The sequence below is a fragment of the Gobio gobio genome, assembly GCF_949357685.1.
Source record: "Gobio gobio genome assembly, chromosome: 18".
NCBI classification, from domain to species: Eukaryota; Metazoa; Chordata; class Actinopteri; order Cypriniformes; family Gobionidae; genus Gobio; species Gobio gobio.
The window spans coordinates 21467763-21488258 of record NC_137111.1 but is presented as its reverse complement, the minus strand read 5'-3'; the positions used below and the strand labels follow the sequence as shown (position 1 = coordinate 21488258).

Below are 20496 nucleotides of genomic sequence, written 5' to 3'. Positions count from 1 at the left end.
TAGAGATGAATGAGAGCAGGCCCTGCTAAAACTGTAATGGTGCTGCTGTGTAGTGTGCATGATTCATGGCTGTATGTATGTGTACAATGATCAGGCATAACATTATGACCACCTTCATAATATTGTGTTGGTCCCCCTTTAGCTGCCAAAACAGCCCTGATCTGTCGAGCCATGGACTCCACTATAACCCTAAAGGTACCTTTCTATCAGAACCAGCATTAACTTCTTGAGCAATTTGAGCTACAGTAGCTCATCTGTTTGGTCGTACCACACAGGCCAGCCTTCGCTCCCCACGTGCATCAATGAGCCTTGGCTGCTGACCCTGTTGCCGGTTCATCACTGTTCCTTCCTTGGACCACTTTTGATAAATACTGACCACTGTAGCCCGGGAACACCCCACAAGAGCTGCAGTTTTGGAGATGCTCTGACCCAGTCGTCTAGCCATCACAATTTGGCCCTTGTCAAACTCACTCAAATCCTTACGCTTGCCCATTTTTCCTGCTTCTAACACATCAACATTGAGGACAAAATGTTAACTTGCTGCCTAATATATCCCATCCACTAACAGGTGCCATGATGAAGAGATAATCAGTGTTATTGTATTTAGTTGAGTGTTTGTATGTGTGTGATATGTTTACCGTGTGTGTGCTGAAGTGTGTCTGGAGTTGTGATGTATTCCTGAACTCCAGCTGAGAGGTGCAGGTGAGTTTCTCTCTCCCAAGATTCAAGCGCATCTGCAGACCCTTCAGTATTTTTTCGATCATCTGCTGTTGATCGAGACTCCACTGAACAGCACCACAGCGCTGCTCTAAATCACTCCAAACACTGTCCAATACCGCCTAAAGAGAGGGTATATTTATATTATATTATATGTTACATTGTTTTGTTGCTCAAGTAACATTTCTTATTGTTACCAATGTTGAAAACAGTTGTGCTGCTTAATATTTTTGTGGAAACCGTGATACTTTTTTCCCCAGGATTCTTTGATGAATAGAAAGTACAAAATAACAGTATTTATAACAGAAATCTTGGTAACACTTTATATTAGGGAACACATATTCACTATTAAGTAGTTGCTTATTAGCATGCATATTACTAGTATATTGGTTGTTTATTAGAACTTAAAAAGCACATATTAATACCTTATTCTGCATGACCTTATTCTACATCTCTTAACAACCTAAACATATCCACTACAACAACTACCTTTCTTACCAGCAATAAGCAGTAATTAGGATTTTATCGAGGGAAAACTCATAGATAATAGTGAATATGTGTTCCCTAATCTAAAGTGTTACCAAAATAATTTGTAACATTTTAAATGTCACTTTTGATCAATTTAATGTATTCTTGCTGGTTAAAAGTATCATTGTTAACAGTTTACTCAAAGCCTTTATATATAATGCATTATAAAAGTAATTTTAATGCATGAATAATGCCTTGTATTTCACATTATAATGCATTGTATGGTATCATGAATAATTGTAACCACAGTAATAATACATAATAATATTTATGTTACATTTGTAGAAAGTATAACGCATTCAAATACACGGCAAACAACCAACTGCAGATGAAACAAGGAATTTGCAAATGCTATAATGCATTTTAATGCATTTGAAAAGATATAATCCATTATACATAAAAATATAAATATATGCCATCTGCTATAGGACATAGATTATTAATAAAAGCTAATCTTTCTGGAAGTATATTATATAGTGTTTGCATTTCAATATGTTTATAACTAATGAATTATTATATAATTATAATAAATGAATACTTAATACATTTTGTATTGCATAGAGAAAAATTAAATGTATTATAAACTACACATACAGCATTTACTGTACATAAAATTATATTTTAATTCTACTTCAGAATTCTGCTGTGAATTCAGATTTAAATTTCAATTGTGTCTCATGCTTACTATCAGGTACTGAATTGGAATTCAAAAGACATTCTCTAAATTCTGAATGGTGCGCACACCCAGACCTCCAGTGTGCTGATCTGCTGTGTGAGGGATGAGGGCTGATCTTGACTCTCTGTCTCGTCTCTGACTTCTGCCAACTGTCTCTCGCTCTGCTCCACTTCCTGTTTCTGCTCAGTGACAGCCTTCACATGGAAACACAGGTACAGCAAAGGTCAAAATCTCAGACTTTAAGCACAATGAACACTTAATAGGAAGAACATCAATGTTCTAATGATCCTTGTCTAATCAAATGAGTGGATCAGAACTAATAAGAAAACTAAAGTAAATCTGTCTTATTCCTGAAGATACACTATATTGCCAAAAGTATTGGGACACCCCTCCAAATCATTGATTGTTTCAATCACTTCCATGGCCACAGGTGTATAAAATCAAGCACCTAGGCATGCAGACTGCTTCTACAAACAATTGTGAAAGAATGGGTCGCTCTCAGGAGCTTAGTGAATTCAAGTGTGGTACCGCGATGGGTTGCCCCTTTGTGGAAGGCCTTCCCAGAAGAGTTGAAGCTGTTATAACTACAAAGGGTGGGCCAACTAGATATTAAATCCTATGGATTAAGAATGGGATGTCATTCAAGTTCATGTGCATGTAAAGGCAGGCGTCCCAAAACGTTTGGCAATATAGTGTATGTCGTAGAATGATGGACAGACATTTTAGAAGGATTTATAGCTTATCTCATTCAGATATTCAGCGCATGTTATTAGTAATGTTTAACAAATCTTCACATACTCATCCCCAGGTGTCACAGGCAGTGTTATTCACAGGCGTGTATGCTTACCTGCAGCTGTGTGTGAAGGTCATGATGGGTTTCTCCATTAGTTGTAGGGAGAAGGATTGAGGTGTTAGTTAGTATTGAGTCATGCAGGTCTTTCACTCTCTTCTGCAGGGTTTGACACACAAGAAAATATTACATTAAAGTCACACTGGACAAAAAAGGTAAAACATTTTAATAAGAGTAGATTTAAAAAAACTTTAAATCTAGAGACAGAACTATGGGATCAAACTGAACAGACCAAAATGTTTGAAGTTTGTGGTGTTTTTTTCCCCCTCTCCATAACAAACAAGTGAGTATTTGTGACAGTTATGAGGGTGAGACATCTGAGGGTTTGGTGTGTAAAAACCTGCTAAAATGGAACTGCTGACACGTAAACACTGTACACACAGTAAGCATAAATTTTCTAATCTTTTTAGTGTAGTCTAGTAACTTAATCTGCAGGATAATTTTCAAGCGCCTGCACATCCCTCTCATCGGTTTGTGTTGGTCATAAATAGATAGAAGCAGACAGAAATCTGACCTGCAGCTGAGTCGAGTGTTTTATTCGCTCCTGTAGCTGGTCCTGTTTTTCGGCCAGAGTCTTTTGAATGTCACATACATGCTGCGCCAGCAGGCCAAAACAGGTGGAGGATACCTCTGAACCCGAACCTAACAACTTTATGACCTCTGACCCCTGGGAGGTCAATATGGCACCCAAGGAGGTCAGCTCTGCAGACAAACTCTATGAATCAGAGAAGAAATGGGGAGTAATGGATGAATGAATGAATGGATGTATGAATAATCAGATAAACATATACACTCACCTAAAGGATTATCAGGAACACCATACTAATACTGTATTTGACCCCCTTTCGCCTTCAGAACTGCCTTAATTCTACGTGGCATTGATTCAACAAGGTGCTGAAAGCATTCTTTAGAAAGGTTGGCCCATATTGATAGGATAGCATCTTGCAGTTGATGGAGATTTGTGGGATGCACATCCAGGGCACGAAGCTCCCGTTCCACCACATCCCAAAGACGCTCTATTGGGTTGAGATCTGGTGACTGTGGGGGCCATTTTATTACAGTGAACTCATTGTCATGTTCAAGAAACCAATTTGAAATGATTCAAGCTTTGTGACATGGTGCATTATCCTGCTGGAAGTAGCCATCAGAGGATTGGTACATGGTGGTCATAAAGGGATGGACATGGTCAGAAACAATGCTCAGGTAGGCCGTGGCATTTAAACGATGCCCAATTGGCACTAAGTGGCCTAAAGTGTGCCAAGAAAACATCCCCCACACCATTACACCACCACCACCAGCCTGCACAGTGGTAACAAGGCATGATGGATCCATGTTCTCATTCTGTTTAAGCCAAATTCTGACTCTACCAACTGAATGTCTCAACAGAAATCGAGACTCATCAGACCAGGCAACATTTTTCCAGTCTTCAACTGTCCAATTTTGGTGAGCTCGTGCAAATTGTAGCCTCTTTTTCCTATTTGTAGTGGAGATGAGTGGTACCCGGTGGGGTCTTCTGCTGTTGTAGCCCATCCACCTCAAGGTTGTGCGTGTTGTGGCTTCACAAATGCTTTGCTGCATACCTCGGTTGTAACGAGTGGTTATTTCAGTTATTTCAGTTTCAGTATAAGTTGCTCCTCTATCAGCTTGAATCAGTCGGCCCATTCTCCTCTGACCTCTAGCATCAACAAGGCATTTTCCCCCACAGGACTGCCGCATACTGGATGTTTTTCCCTTTTCACACCATTCTTTGTAAACCCTAGAAATGGTTGTGCGTGAAAATCCCAGTAACTGAGCAGATTGTGAAATACTCAGACCGGCCCGTCTGGAACCAACAACCATGCCAGGCTCAAAATTGCTTAAATCACCTTTCTTTCCCATTCTGACATTCAGTTTGGAGTTCAGGAGATTGTCTTGACCAGGACCACACCCCTAAATGCATTGAAGCAACTACCATGTGATTGGTTGATTAGATAATTGCATTAATGAGAAATTGAACAGGTGTTCCTAATAATCCTTTAGGTAAGTGTAAACAGACAGACAACAGACCGACATATAGATATATAGAAAGATGAACAGAAAGATGGATGGATGGATAGATAGTGGATACCTGTAGCTGCTGCAGCTGGTTTAGTCTGTCAGTGTGTGAGGTTGCTGGCTGAAACACGAGAGTGTGTGTGAGAGAGCTGAGAGTGAGATTCACACCACTCAACACTTCAAACAGACCTTCATCCAGAGACTGATGGTCCTGCACACAAACACACAGACAGATCAGTTATAATTCTGTTATCTCTGGGCTGGACTGTCTTGACTGAGTGTGTAGGCTACTCCAATCTTGGAGAGTGCGTATCATGGTATCAAGTGTTATAAACAGTAAGTCTGTATGGTATGTTTTTGTTATTGACACCTGCGTAACGGCTGATTTTTGCAGTTCTTTAAGTTGTGAGATGTTGGATTGAATCTCCTGCAGACAGAGAGAAACAGCAGCTCCACTCCACAAACACACAGATGGAGCAAGGATCTGTTCACACACACAAATAAATTAAATAGCATAAATAATAAGGTTCTCTGATTAAAATAACGTAAAAAGTCAGAAAAAATTTATAACTTAAAATATTCAGATTTAGTTCAGACCTCAGAAGGGTCCTGATCTTTGTCTCCATCTTGTTCGGTCTCTGCTGTCTTGGTCAGTCTGCTGCAGAGGTGTGTCCACTTCCTGTGGACTGCTAACTCTGCTTCCTGTCTCTTCTCTTCATTCTCTTTTGCTGCCGAAGGCCTGCAGACAATCAGAGACCATCATATGGTTACAAAGTTGGCATATATTTGTACAATTAAGTATGTGAATATAGATACCCTGTATATTCGTCTGTGCTCTGGGTGTGCGTTCGGGCTCTGCTGCACTGAATTGCAATAGCTTTAGTTAGATCCCTCTGTTCATTCAAACCATGCTCCAATTCCTGAAAAAGAAAGGGAAAAAAACAGTGAGAGAGCCGGGCTCTCCATGATAACGATGTTAGTCTTACAAGCATTAATAGGTAAGCTAAATCTTTCTTACAGAATAGTATGGATTTATAGCTTTCATGGAGTTACATTGTAGCTTTATAATATCCAGCTTTTATTGCAAATTAAATACATTAAATCTGGGTGGTGGTAGGGTCAGTGAAAATATTGGAATTAGGCTTGTAAAAAATCCTTTATTCTTAATCCTTGGAGAGATACATAAAAAAGTGTGTTAGAAAGACTAATATTTTAAAGTGTGAGCATGAATGTGTGTGTTACCCTTTGTTGTTGAAGGCTGCTCTGTCTGAACAGTTTCGTTCTGGAGGAACTCAACATCTCTTGCACACTATTGCTGCGAGTCAACCTGGCCTGCAGGGGGCGCTGACTCTCAACACGCACCTACAGAGAGCGAGAGAGAGAGATAAAGACCAGACAGCCCTATTTTCACAGCAGCTCTCATCCAGGCACTTTGCAGCCTCTCGCTAGCAACACTTCTGGTTTTAAGACCTCAGAATCAACCGCAGTTACCAGGCTAATGATCACTTTCTGTCATCACATGCAATCTGTTCATTAAAATCCTCACAACACCTGGATTACACTGGCCCAAACCTTAAAAAACTCAATTCTGGGTGTATTAGTGTATGTGTGTGTACCTGATCTTCGCTCTGTCTGTCTTGCAGCTGTAACTGCACAGTCACCAGTCTGTTCTTCAGCAGCTGGAGTTTGGTGTTGAGCGATTCAGCCTCGTGTTGCTCCTGTTCTTTCAGTCCACATGCAGGAAGACTGGAGATCCTCTGCTCAATCTCCACCAGAATGGTCTGTTGTGATATTACAAATCAACACACACTCTTAACACAACTCCTAGTGACACAACAACAAGTTACAATCAGAAACACACCTGTTGCGGTTCAGAATAGAGAAAATACAATCAATCAAAAGTAATAAACACTAAAGATCAGAGTCCACCTCAGAAAATGAGCTAGCAGGGCTGCGAGGCTGGTGACAGGTGTTTAAAGCTCCGTTTTACACAATACTGAGTCTCAGAAAAACAAATATGAACAAAAGTCTCATTAATAATTCAATACACAGACTTTAGTTTGGGATCGATCAGTGTTTATCAACCTGTACATCCCGTGCCATACAGTGAACAATTTGTGATTTCCAGCATTTTATGATGATGATAATTTGATGATTCCTTATCATAATTTAAAGGGAGAGTTCCTCATATTGTCCAATCCTGTATATATTTTTAAAGACAACATTATAAAAGAAGAGATTTTGAGAAGTGTTTGTTGTGTACAAACAAAATATGGTAACACTTTACAATAAGGTTCATTAGTTAACTACATTAGTTAACATGGACTAATAATGAACGGCACTTATTTATCTTTGTTAATGTTCATTTTAACATTTACTAATGCATTATTCAAATCTTGTTAACATTAGTTAATGCACTGTGAACTAACATGAACAAACCATGAACAGCTGTATTTTTACGAGTAACGAGATTTACTAATGCTGAACGGAGGTGTTGTTCATGGTTAGTTCATGTTAACTAATGCATTAACTAATGTTAACTAATACAACCTTATTGTAAAGTGAGAAAGTAGCTTACATCATACAGGTTTTAAAACCACACGAGGTGAGTAAAAGATGGCAGAATATTTGGGTGAACTATCCCTTTAACACCTTCTTCACCAGAACCAAATGTGTACAATGACCTACAGGCTGATTGATTCATGTATATGAATCATCATATATGGTAGTTATAACATTTTACCAGGTCAGTTTGCTGGAGCTCAGCTGAATCTTTGAATCTTTGATGAAGGAGTCAGGTTACACACACACACACACACACACACACAAACACAAGTGAAGGGTACTATATATTTGGCTCAACCACTTTAAATTGACGTCAATGTACTATATATACAGAATATGTTGGTATAGGTGGTTTACTGGGACTCTCCATAGGCGTAATGGTTTTTATACTGTACAAACCGTATCTTCTATCCCCCTAACTCTACCTCTAAATCTACCCATCACACAAAAAGTTCTGCATCTTTACATTTTTTATAAAAAATAATTTAGTAGGCCTGTGTTTATTTCGTATTTTAAATTACAAGGACATCGGCATGTCCTCATAATGTAGGGGGCGTGGCCTGAAACCTGAATCCACACCACAATATAAGGACATTGCGTCATCATAATGTAGGTCAAACCAGTGAACCAGACACACATGTCTGGTTCACCATCTTTGTGGGGACTCTCCATTGATGTAATGGTTTTTATACTGTACAAACTGTATATTCTCTCTCCTTACACTAACCCTACCCCTAAACCTACCCATCACACAAAACTTTCAGCATTTTTACATTTTCAGAAAAAATCATTTTGTAATTTACAAGCTTGTTTCTTCGGTTCCCACGGTGACACGAGTCCCCATGAGAGTACCCACCGGGATAGAATAACATGAACACACACAAACACTGGTGAAGGGTACTGTATATCTGGCTCAACCACTTTAAAGTGACGTCAATTTTCTAAATATACAGAATAAATGGTGCACATCATATCCTGTTGCCTGTATTCATTGAGGTATCCTAAGTAAATTTGCATGCTCAAAGTCTAGGATGACCACACCTAGTTTTAAAGCAAACCTCATCAGTAATATCAGCTCCAACTCCATTAATGAAACGCATGACTACATCCAAACAGCACAATGAGACTAAACTTTCAATGCCAACAAATAAGAAGTGCACAAACATATTCCTTTTGGGCTTTAAGAAACTGAAAATAAATTATTTCACTTAAACTGGAAATTTATGTGTGATATGCAATATAGAAAAATATATTGAATCAGTTCTTGACTGATAAGCCAGATTTATCGGCAGAAATGTAAAACTTATCTTAACTTAAGTAAGCACTCAGTAACTGAAATATCTGTACAGAGAGTTTCCTTAAGAAAAGAGAAGTCGAAATTCATGGTGCATTGACACATTCATGCATCTGAAGTAAACAGCACACAGACATGCTCATGCATGTCATGTCACATGTGTATAACACGTATGTGTGTTTAAAAGAGAATAAAATAGGTCGACAGAAAGGAAAGAAAGAAGCATGCATTGATATGTGTTCACTCCACCCCAAAGGTAAATAACAGGCTTATATGATTTGGTTCATTGAGCCATGTACTGTACTGCCCTCTTACTGGCTTGATGTACATTTACATTTCTAATGCTTATAAACATACAGATATCAGCAGATAACTGCAGTGATTCAGCGCTGAGATAAAAGCAAAAGTAACTATCCATCAGCAAATAAGACAATAAAATAAAAAACAATATTTTGTTACCATTGTCATTGAAGTCATCTAATCTAATCTAATCCAATCTACTCCTGATTGTATTTCAGATATTTCCGCAATTATTATTCAAAACAAATATTACATTTTCAGGCCAACCGAATTTAAACCAAACAATACATTTTGATCTTTGATCAATCTATTAATCATAAATACAGTGACTCAGTGTGTTTTAATAGATCTCATGGGATCTGGGCTTTGATTACGGCCATCAGCTAACACTTTGATCTCTGAGTGAAGGAGTTCACAGCTATAAAATACTGCAGTAAAAGACAGAAAATGAAAGAGCAAGTCACAAAGAAAAAGAGAGAGCCTTGATTATAAAGGAGAGAACTAAATTCTACAGAAATTGATAAGAACTCTTTGAAATTGAACAGACAGAAACTTTAGAAGAAGATACTTTTATACTGTCGGATTTGTCTGTAAATGTAATGCACATGGCAGGACCAGAACCAAATTTACATAAATATATTAATATGCTCAATGTGTGATCTCAGCTCTGAGCACTTCCTCTCACGCTGAGTCAGCATTTCACAACAGTAGGCAGGATACACATGTGTGTGTGTGTGTGTGTGTGTGTGTGTGTGTACACTGCCCGTCCAAAACAAAAAGTCGCTGTTTGGATTTAAATAGACTAATGATGATTGGATCATTATTGCAGTGATTATTGTGTTTCTAGCATGTTACATGTTTGGCAACAGTTGTTCTAACCCTAATTGATGGAGTGTGTAGCTCTTCATTTCTTAAACAACCATGTAGGAAGACACATCACGGCCACATTCCAGGATGACAATGTCATAACACAACATTTATTTCCACCAAGAGGTGCATCAATTTTTGGTCAAGATGTGCTATTGACAAGCACTCTGTAAAGTCTACTCCAGCACATCCCAAAGACTTTCAATGAATTTAAGGTCTGGACTCAGAGGTGCCAATTCATGTATGAAAATGATTCCCTCCCAACCATTCTTTCACAATTTGAGCCTGATCTTGACATTGTCATCCTGGAATATGGCCATGATGTGTCTTTCATGGTTGTTTAAGAAATGAAAAGCTAAACGCTCCAACAATTAGGGTAAAGCTAGGGTACATACTCTGCAAGAAAAAAGAAATGTGTTCGTTTTCTCGAGGTGGCAAGAACAAGAACAACGTTCGTTCTGGCCAGTACATTCCATACTTCATGAGAAAAGCAGGTGCTGAACATCTCCATTTCTCCGCATTAACCCCGCTCACTTTATAATTCTGACCAATCACACAATAGTTCTCCGACACCCACAAGAAAAAAGTTCTGCTCAGATGATGTGTCGAGAACGAGCTGCGAGAACTCCCAAACCAGGGCTCCGAGAACAAAATGACGTCATTTTTGTTCTCGCAGTACCCTAGCGAGAACTTTTTTCTCTGTTCTTGGGGAGTATGTAGCGGCCTTTAGAAGAACTGTTAGAACAGTGGTTCTCAAACCTGTCCTGGGGACCCTCACCCTCTCATCAGACACACCCAATTCAAGTCTTGCGGTCTCTAATAATGAGCTCATGAGTTGAATCAGGTGTGATAGATGAGGGAGACATACAAAATGTGCAGGGCTGGTGGTACTCCAGGACAGGTTTGAGAACCACTGTGTTAGAAGAATCAATTATTTCTAAAATTATAAATACTACAGAACCCAAATAACAAAAAAATAAATAAATAAATAATATATACTCTATATTAATGTGTGGGATTACCTGGCAGGTGTGAAGTTGTTGCTCAATGCTGTGCTGCATGGCTGCGTCCTGTGCCTGCTGTCTCGACCCCTGCAGGCTGACCTGTGCTCTCTCCAGACACACCTCCAGCTGCTCGGCCCTCTCACGGCAGGCATGGAGCAGGACGTCACCGGACAACCATCCACCTGAGTCCCCGGCTTCACCTGTGGCCTGGGCAAACATACACAACAGCAGCTCAGAGCCAGATGAACATAAAGAGAGAGAAGAGTATCACGAGGCAGGGGAAGGATAATAGAGACAGATGAGTAAAGGTAAAGACAGGTGTACTGAGAGAGAGATACAGCACACCTGTGAGTCCACAGCAGCACAAACTGTCACACACAGGGTGTGACCACTGACACAAACACAAACTTTCACACTCTCACACACTCTGCTTTCTTTCTCTCTCAGTTTCCGTCTCTCACAGGTTAACCCTTTTGTTTTGTGTTTCTCTGCCCCCCTGGTGCAGCCTCTCTCTCAATAAACTGTCTCAGCTTTCATACCGGTCATTTGTCATGTGGCTTCTCTATCTCTCTCTCTGTCTGTCCCTGGTTTACTCCACCCACCTGCGGCTACAACTACTTCCTGGAATGTCGTCACTCGAGGGCAGCTTGTGTGACAGAGAACACACTCGCACACACATAAAGGAGGAACTACACTTTTGCCTTGCACGGACTCAACTGGCCAAAATTATTTTTCATCCTTTATTCTATTACATTACACTAGTATTTCTTTCAAACTTTATAGAAACCCACCCCCACCCCCTGCTTTTGTCCCTCTGTCACAGAATACCTTGTTTTGGTATCACTGCAATTCATAGAATCAACTGTTTTCTTCCATATATCAGAAATATATCCACATATTCAGGATTAGATGGATCCTAATGTATAAATTTAAGAATCAACCACTGAAAAACATATATTGGTGGACTCTGAATCTGAAATATTGGTGGGAACGAGTCCCCCTCAGTGTCTTTGGTCATATATTATTGTACTCTTTTCTTGATTTTTACATACATTACGAAAACATACATTCAGAAGCAAAAATCTTTCCCATTCCGCAAAAAAAGTTTTATTTAAACTAAGCTGCAAGCAAGTCATCTTGTAATTGTCAATTTGTAATTATACAACTTTTGAGGACAGACTAAACACTTAGCCTACTAAACAACGGCTGTTTTGTTGTTGTTGTGTTTTTAGAAATGGTGAGCTATTGAGGAAGTACATTTTCCTAAAAAAAAGTTTCCTAGAGTAAATGCCAGAAAAAAATAAATGATGACGTTTGTTTTTAACTTCAGCTCATTTCATATGCAAAGAGGGAATTTACATAGATGTCTTAAAGGCACAGCAACAAAAAAATTACCTTTTAATTCTAGGGTGCAGAGAGAGAGAATGGAAAACAATCATAAAGAAACTAAATGATGACTTTTTGATAAAAAAAAACTAAACATAAGTGGATCTTAGCGGAAACATATGTGATATAACCCCTTTAATTTTTTAATATTTTATGCATAAGGGTGGACTCCTGACTTTCTGCACAGTTTATGGTTTACAAACAGCTATAGCAATAATACTAAATATTAATAAATAATGTGTTAATTATTAATAATCATTCATAAATGATTAATAAATGATTATTTTGAAGGAATCACCTAGTTGCAAAGGTAAATTCCTGTTACGGAATCCATTCCTTGACATTTCAGACTGCAAGAATAGCACTGAATTAGCTATTTTAGTTGTAAGAAAAATAAATATTTCATTTCTCCTTTGGGTGAGCAAAGAGAAATGTGCAGATAAATGCAGCACACACTGTTTGAAGTCAGAGGTGAGTGAGTTGATGAACACAAGGCCTGTGTAAAGTTTGAGTCAGTGGGGTGAGATCTGTGCTTACCAAAGATGTGCTTGCAGCCAATGGCTCTGTCTTCTCCAGGTGGGGTTTGACTGTGATCGGCGTGTGTGTGCTTCTGCTGTCTAACCTATTGTCTGCATTTGATGGAGTGTGTGTACAGTGCCCTGGTGGTTTGGCTGATGGTGTATTTGTGGAGTCCAGGCTGTGATGCACATCGGGGATCTCATCTAAATGGGTCTGTTGACTGGGTGTGGAATGCATTTCTGAGACTACCACAAGTTTTTCTAAGGCCTCGCCCACCCCTTCACCAGAGGTCATGACATTAAGTGAGGTCAACATGTCTTCTGTTTCTGTGGGAGGGGCTTGTGTCTCTGGATGTTTATGTGTGTTTTCTGGGAGGGTCATGAGTGTGTGTGTGTCACTGGTGTGTGGCGTCTGTTCCCCCCGCCATGCACCCTGCTCCTGACACAGACAGAGAAAGAGAGAGACGAGCAAGTGTGAATTTTTTGTTGGAATTTATTCTTTTTTTGCAGATTTGAAAGGAGCATGACAGTGATCACACAGGAAGTATGAGAGGGAGAGATCAGGAGAACATGCACAGGTAAGAGTCAGTGCTTTTACATGGCACAAAAAGATAAAATACTAAACATAAATAACATTTACTGCTATTCTTTTAATATTATTGAGCAGGAAAAAGCTTAATTTTAGAGAATGTGTCATGTAAACAACAATCGTTCATGAAAGACAATAAATTATTCTTAATACACATGCACTTAGACAACTGTGCAGAGTGAGCAGTCATTGGCTAGCTAATTTTAAATGTTCACATACACTTGTTTCAATCCACGAAACAAAATCTGTTCAACAATCTTTTCACAGTAACAGTCCTATCTTACATTTGGAAGGGAAAAATTTTCAAAAAACCCACAATGCTATAAAAAACAAACAAACAAAAAAACAAAACACCAACAACATGCCATATAAAAGATTTTAGGATCTTGTTGGCATCATAGCATTGTATTTAGTAGTTAAAAACAAAGGACAAGATACCATGCAATGTAAGAATACACAGATTCTCCCCGCTTAAAAAAGAAAAACTAAAACGTGGAAAATAGTAATAATGAAAAGTCGGTGCGTCCAAATTTTTGACTGGTATTGTATAGTGATATTTGTAAATAAAATAATTTTATATCAGATGAAAACTGGCTGGAGTAACTGTGCAGCATATCAAAAATACTGGTTATGAAGAGTTAAGGTGCTGTCATATCTACCATTAATCTGCAAAATTCCAATATATTGCCTGATGGACTTCTGGTGGTGAAGAAGTTTCACATCTGGCTCAGATTTGGTGAACTTTGACAATTTGCAGCACCAACCAACAGCAAACCTTTTGGTTTGGCAGTGACTTCTGTGCGGGCGAGCATTTGTTACACAGCAAAAAGATCAACAATGGACGAGGCCCTTATTCTGGCAGTGCCTACTCAAACATAACACTACACTTCAATATTATAAATAGATTCATAAAAAGTCTCTTTGGAAAACAATTATTTCCAGTTGGTTGTTTGCCAGCAGGCGAAATCATTTTCGAATTTTCTCTTTTTTCCCGTATTTCATTCATGGTATTTCTTTTGCCTGCAAATCTTCATTGAGCAATGATAAATGTGAATGCACCTTTATAGTATAGTTAATTACAATGACATCCAGTTTTATTGCACCACACCGTGTGTCCAGTGCAGACACAGCGTGACATGTAAACATTGATATTATGTAAAAAGACAAAAGTTCAAAATGCTCTTTGGTATTAGAATGTCCTGACAGAATTGGACGACATCATAAACATTTGGGAGAAAATCACAAACTCCCCAGGAAATTGCTTTAAGCCCTTTAATACATTGATCTGTTTAATGTATAAACCATTTAGCTTAATTTAAAAAAAGAGAGTCTTTCCTCAGAAGACCTTATTTTTACACATCTGCCATGTAAATGCACTGAAAGAGAGTTCTAGCTCTAGAAACATCTACATCTAGGGGTTTGAGGGGTGGAATTAAGACATGGAAGTTCTGTAAGGAGAGAACTACGACTAGGAGACCAAACACCTCTGCTGGCCTCTGGAAGGGGATGTGGAGATCTCTGTAACAGAGGAGGTATTGGTTACCATGTCCGCAGGGAGAGACTGGCTTTCTTCTGTGGCGTCCGCTTCAGATAAAGCTTCTGACACACCTGTTCCCAGGGCTACAGATGTATCTACTTCTACCTGCAAATGCAGGGAAAAAGAGGTTACATACTCTGATATCTGGCCACAGTTTGAACTTTCCAAAAGCCTACAAAATGTTAAAAACCATTTTCGAGAGTGGCCACTTTTCTTTCTTACATGTTGAAGAACAAATATTTGACACTTTGATTTTAAAGCGATGATTTTAAAGATTATTGTCCCTGAATATACTGCATAGACATGCTTTAATATGATCAAATTAAGAACGGTCATTACTGGAAAGGCAAGTAGCGTTACCTTAGAGTCTGTTGCTTCTGCTTGCTCCAAAATCTGTTCTGTAGAAGAAACATCATCTGCAGAAACGGAGTCCTGCACAAAAAAGCACATTTCCACTGTGGCGTCCGCTTCAGATAAAGCTTCTGACACACCTGTTCCCAGGGCTACAGATGTATCTACTTCTACCTGCAAATGCAGGGAAAAAGAGGTTACATACTCTGATATCTGGCCACAGTTTGAACTTTCCAAAAGCCTACAAAATGTTAAAAACCGTTTTCGAGAGTGGCCACTTTTCTTTCTTGCATGTTAAAGAACAAACATTTGACACTTTGATTTTAAAGTGATGATTTTAAAGATTATTGCCCCTGAATATACATGCTTTAATGAGATCAAATTAAGAACGGTCATTACTGGAAAGGCAACTAGCGGTACCTTAGAGTCTTTTGCTTCTGCTTGCTCCAATATCTGTTCTGTAGAAGAAACATCATCTGCAGAAACGGAGTCCTGCACAAAAAAGCACATTAATTGAAGTCGACCACACAATTAGTTACCAAATACAGATTAAGTCTGGTCTCAAACTGAAGAGTTTGCTAAATAAAGTACAGTAAAGCAGCACAATATGCTGTATGGAAGCTTGTTTCCGCCACAGAACAAAAAATAAAAAAGGTAATTGCGACTTTTATCTCACTATTCTGACTTTATAACTCGCAATTCTGAGAATTCTCCGAATTGTGAGATATAAACTCGCAATTGCGAGTTATAAAGTCCAATTCTGAGGGAAAAAAGACCAACTTTATCTCCCAATTCTGACTTTATATTTTGCAGTTGATGTAAACACAATTGTGAGATAAAACATTGCAATGATTCATCGTGCAAATGGAGATCAAGTACAGTGAGCATCTGAAAGATGAATATACAGACTCAGTGAAAGAATGGTGAAGTCATACTGCCCCCTAGAGGACGAGGAAATACTTGCACATCATCATTCAATCAAGTAGTGCGGAAATGGCACTGTTCAGACAAAGAAAATGAAAATAATTTTGTATTGAACTTCAAATGAACTAAATTGAAGAGAAGAACAAAACTGAAAAGCAATAAAGAAGAATCTAGGAAGTGGAAGAAACAAGAAGTGCGTCTCAATCCGCTCCCTAGTTCAGTAGTCAGGACACAATGGGCTGACTCCCTGATCAGTGCCCTAACTACTGAACTAGGGAGCTGATTGAGACACACACAAGGACTTGGTGAAGATGACAAGGGTGAGAATGTAGTCAAAAACAGAACTTTTAGAAGATGAAATAACCAGGAAGCACAGAGTAAAGTCAACTGGTGTTGATGGGATGGGAAAACGTGACAGAAGAAAGCAAAGGAAACACTAGGAGGTGTTGAAGTCTCTGATTCCTCTGCATTACCATGGTCACGCTGAAGTAAGCCTCAGAATTCAGAGAGGTGGGCGATCTTCGTCTTGCCTCGTCATCTTCATTTTCTATGTGAACTTCACATTCTTCTTTGTTTTCATCAGAAGCATCTTCTTCCCCATCTCCTACATCCTCAAAGAGCTCCTCCTCTTCCTCAGACTCCTGCTGTCCCATCACATGCACAGCAGCAGGCACACAAAAACATGCAACCACACAGACGCATTAACTGAGGTGATGAAGATGATTTCGCAGATAGACAGTTATTAAAACAGGTCATGTGCTGCACTTGATGTTATTAACCCTAACAAATATGCAAATAAGAACATTAACCCATGGTTTACAGATGTATAGTATAAAATGTTTAATTAACTGCTAACCAAGATCAAAGTACGAACAGTGAAATTGCCAAGGTGGGGTTGAAAATCATTTTGGGTCAATAACTTCAAGTGCGTGAAGCAATTAGAACTCAAGCTCTTGCATTTGACTGCATCAGAAACACTAAAGCTCTGCATTTTAGTACTTGAAAATATGAACTATTATGGACAGACACTGTCCCCTCTAAAAGCATACACAAGGTCTGAGCTTTACTCTTTATCTGAAATATTGTCAGGTAAATTTTGACCTGAGAGCTTATGTCTGTATTTAAACCTTTGAAAATTAACATTAAATTGAAATGAGACTCCCAACATAATTATAATACATTTTGTTAGAACTAAAATAATTATTATGAGTGTTACGCCAGATGAGAGTGGCACGATGCGATGCGACAAAAGCAAAGAGAACCCATTATAATCAGTAATGCTGTCTACACTGGATGAGACGCGACGCGACACAACAAATTCCTAATATTAAACTGATGTCCCGTTCTATTTCTGATGAACTTCAATTGGATTTGCAAGGGTAGCTTTGTCACATTCTGTTGTAGACAGCCTCAAGCTGTTGTGGCGCGACCGGTGTAGACATAGTGTTATGGATTCTTAAAGAAGATCAATGAACAGACACAAAAACGAATTTCTAGTAAAAACAACATGTTTTGTATATATGGTAAATTTTACTTTAATTTAAGCAATATAAAATGTATATGTCCAATTCTGGAGGATGATTTTTGTGTCATTATTTAACTGATTTATAAAAGCAATAATTACCTCTGGTGATGACTATATTAAGTAATAATACATTATTGTTTAATTATGACACCTGCATATCTTTTTGACTACAGCTGCATTCGAAATCGCATACTTCCATACTATAGTAGGGGAAAAACAGTACGAGAAAAGAGTAGTACAGTATGTCCGAATTCAATGTATTCATAAAATAGTAGGCGAAAAGTAGCCTACCCGGATGACCTACTTTCAGGGCGATTTCAAAGTGTTCCCTCGTACCTGTGTTTCTGTGGGAGTGTGGCTGCTCCTCTCAGAGATCCAGGTGAGTCTCTGCTCCGGCGTGGATTGCTCCACCGTCATCAGCGCTGCTCCTGATTTTTTCAGCACATCCTCCTCTACATGTGCAATCTGAATCTGACCACTCTCCTACACACATGCATACATATATACATACATATCTTTGCATTTTTGGAGCAATCGATTTTAACATAATATTTTGTCTAACCTGTGTTTCTTCCTCAGTGATAGTGGGCGGTACACCGAGCGGCAGGGCACAGAGATGCGGGGCAGATATATCCTGCACCTCAATTGAGTATTCTAGAGCCAGCTGTGAGGAGATGAACACAATACTGAGCATTGTGTGAACTGTGTGTTTGCTTGTGTGTATGTGTTTGCGCATATATGCGCTCTACCTGCTCTAGTTCCAGCAGCTGTTTCTGTAGTTGTTCTGCTCTTTTGAACACTAGGAGTGTGTTTTCAGCTTTGTCAGGAAGACACAGACCATCCTTACAGTTCTGGATCTCAGCTATTGTCCTTTTCATCAGGTCAATCCTGTCTTCTGTTGCCTGCAAACACACACAAACACCCACAAGAATCCGGTGTTTGAAAGAAACTACATCAAAATGTCACCCCCATGACTGTGTCTGGGTGTATAGACCCATGTTTGGGGATTTCCCGAGCCTTGCATTTGTTGGGAGAATGATGGAGGCGAATATATGCTGCACCATTCTGTTCTGCTTTGTCCTTTTCTTTAAACAAAATACTATAATTAACGGTAACCTGTGTCATTTTGCAATACACTTTAGGTTACAACTGGTCAAATGTTTAAGTACAAAATGATTTTACCTTAAGATTGTCTTGGCTGATGTCTTCTTTGGTAGTCAGAGTAGATTTAATTTGGGCTACATCTTTCTCCATGACCTTCACCTCAGTCTCAATGGCATCCACTTCCTTAAAAACACACACCACACACATAAACAGATGTTTCATGAAACTCAACTTCTATAGATTATACAGCTGTACGTTTTGTACACAATGAGCTATAGTTTGGGGACAAAATTATCCTCAAAATTGAGTTAAAGCTGAAAAAAATCTCTCTGGGAACCAAAAATGACATCTTTATTTGGAAAACAATTAATAAATAAAGTAATTACATTTAAAATGAAATGCATGTGTACTTATATTATATATTATATGTATATACAGCGATCAGGCATAACATTATAATATTGTGTCGTCCCCCTTTTGCTGCCAAAACAGCCCTGACCCGTCGCGGCATGGACTCCACTAGACCCCTGAAGGTGTGCTGTGGTCTCTGGCACCAATATGTTAGCAGCAGGTAAGTTGCGAGGTGGTTGTTTGTTCAGAACATCCTACAGATGCTCGATTGGATTGAGATCTGGGGAATTTAGAGGCCAATTCAACACCTCAAACTCGTTGTGCTCCTCAAACCATACCTGAACCATTTTGCTTCGTGGCAGGGCGCATTACAGGCTGAACCGAGATGGGAGATGCTCTGACCCAGTCGACTAGCCATCACAATTTGGCCCTTGTCAAACTTCCTTACAGCTGCCCATTTGTCCTGCTTCTAACACATCAACTTTGAGGACAAAATGTTCACTTGCTGCCTAATATATCCCACCCACTAACAGGTGCCGTGATGAAGAGATAATCTGTTATTCACTTCAATTCACATAATGTTATGCCTGATCAGTGTATATACATATATATAAAATTTGTGTGCTTACTGCTGCTGCATGCTCCAGCTGAGACAGGGGTCCCAGAAGACTGTGCTGCATGTCTGCCACACGTCGATCAGCATTTGAAAGCTGCTCCTCTAATGGATTGACATCAAACACACTTCCCATCTCTGTCAGCACACTGCTGAAACCCATTAGAGTCCGTCTCATCTGAGCGGAATCATCCAGAACCATCTGAAACACACACACACACACATTATTATAACCGAATACGTGTAGGTTCAAACCCCTCAATGGGATGATGCAGTTTTCTTCTAGGAGGACTTGTAATAAGAAACTGTCAGCTAAATGATAATGGTGTTTCTGAAAATAATACCTGCAGTGCGTTCACATGACTGTCGAGGCATCTGGCAGTGGTGTATGTGCAGGGTGTTGTAAGCCAAGACTGAGCCTCTGCGATCCAGCTCTGTGACCCCTTCACCATCTCCTCATGCTCCTGCAGCCAGTCACGGACCTACACGGAGACAGTGTAGATAACGCACTTTAAGTAACATGATGCAACTGAAGTTATTATTCAATGAAACTCCATCTCAATTTATCATGTTCAACTTATTTGCAAAATTTTAGGTGAAATGTTCCTTTAATTTTCATCTGTGTACAGCAAAGCATCATGAGAGTCTATACAGGTGACCTTGCTGAGGAAGGTGGTTCTCTGTTCAGCCTGTTTGGTGAGGCGTGTGTGGGTCTGTTGAGTGTTGGCCAGGTTGTCCAGAATCAGACGGGTCTCGTCCCGAT

At 39.2% G+C, this 20496-nt stretch overlaps 1 protein-coding gene across 11 annotated transcripts in view; it reads right to left on the bottom strand.

The window, feature by feature from the left end:
- The window catches only part of syne2b (spectrin repeat containing, nuclear envelope 2b), a 124283-nt gene that overhangs the window by 52635 nt on the left and 51152 nt on the right, over positions 1-20496 (bottom strand). For 3 of the 11 annotated variants that reach the window (XM_079843340.1, XM_079843345.1, XM_079843342.1), the window contains exons 68-90: positions 20393-20496; positions 20078-20215; positions 19750-19935; positions 18848-18952; positions 18415-18567; positions 18228-18329; positions 18002-18148; positions 16614-16784; positions 15637-15708; positions 15226-15390; positions 14872-14970; positions 12759-13178; positions 10854-11042; positions 6422-6586; positions 6048-6167; positions 5622-5725; positions 5403-5544; positions 5176-5289; positions 4879-5016; positions 3286-3486; positions 2769-2870; positions 1996-2115; positions 639-839 (exon numbers count right to left, since the gene is read on the bottom strand). The exon at positions 20393-20496 is cut by the window's right edge and continues 79 nt beyond it. In XM_079843340.1, coding sequence (XP_079699466.1) covers positions 639-839; positions 1996-2115; positions 2769-2870; positions 3286-3486; positions 4879-5016; positions 5176-5289; positions 5403-5544; positions 5622-5725; positions 6048-6167; positions 6422-6586; positions 10854-11042; positions 12759-13178; positions 14872-14970; positions 15226-15390; positions 15637-15708; positions 16614-16784; positions 18002-18148; positions 18228-18329; positions 18415-18567; positions 18848-18952; positions 19750-19935; positions 20078-20215; positions 20393-20496 — 3458 coding nt within the window. The remainder of the gene's footprint in view (positions 1-638; positions 840-1995; positions 2116-2768; positions 2871-3285; positions 3487-4878; positions 5017-5175; positions 5290-5402; positions 5545-5621; positions 5726-6047; positions 6168-6421; positions 6587-10853; positions 11043-12758; positions 13179-14871; positions 14971-15225; positions 15391-15636; positions 15709-16613; positions 16785-18001; positions 18149-18227; positions 18330-18414; positions 18568-18847; positions 18953-19749; positions 19936-20077; positions 20216-20392) is intronic. The other 8 variants (XM_079843344.1, XM_079843346.1, XM_079843343.1 and 5 more) reach the window with 8 other exon arrangements.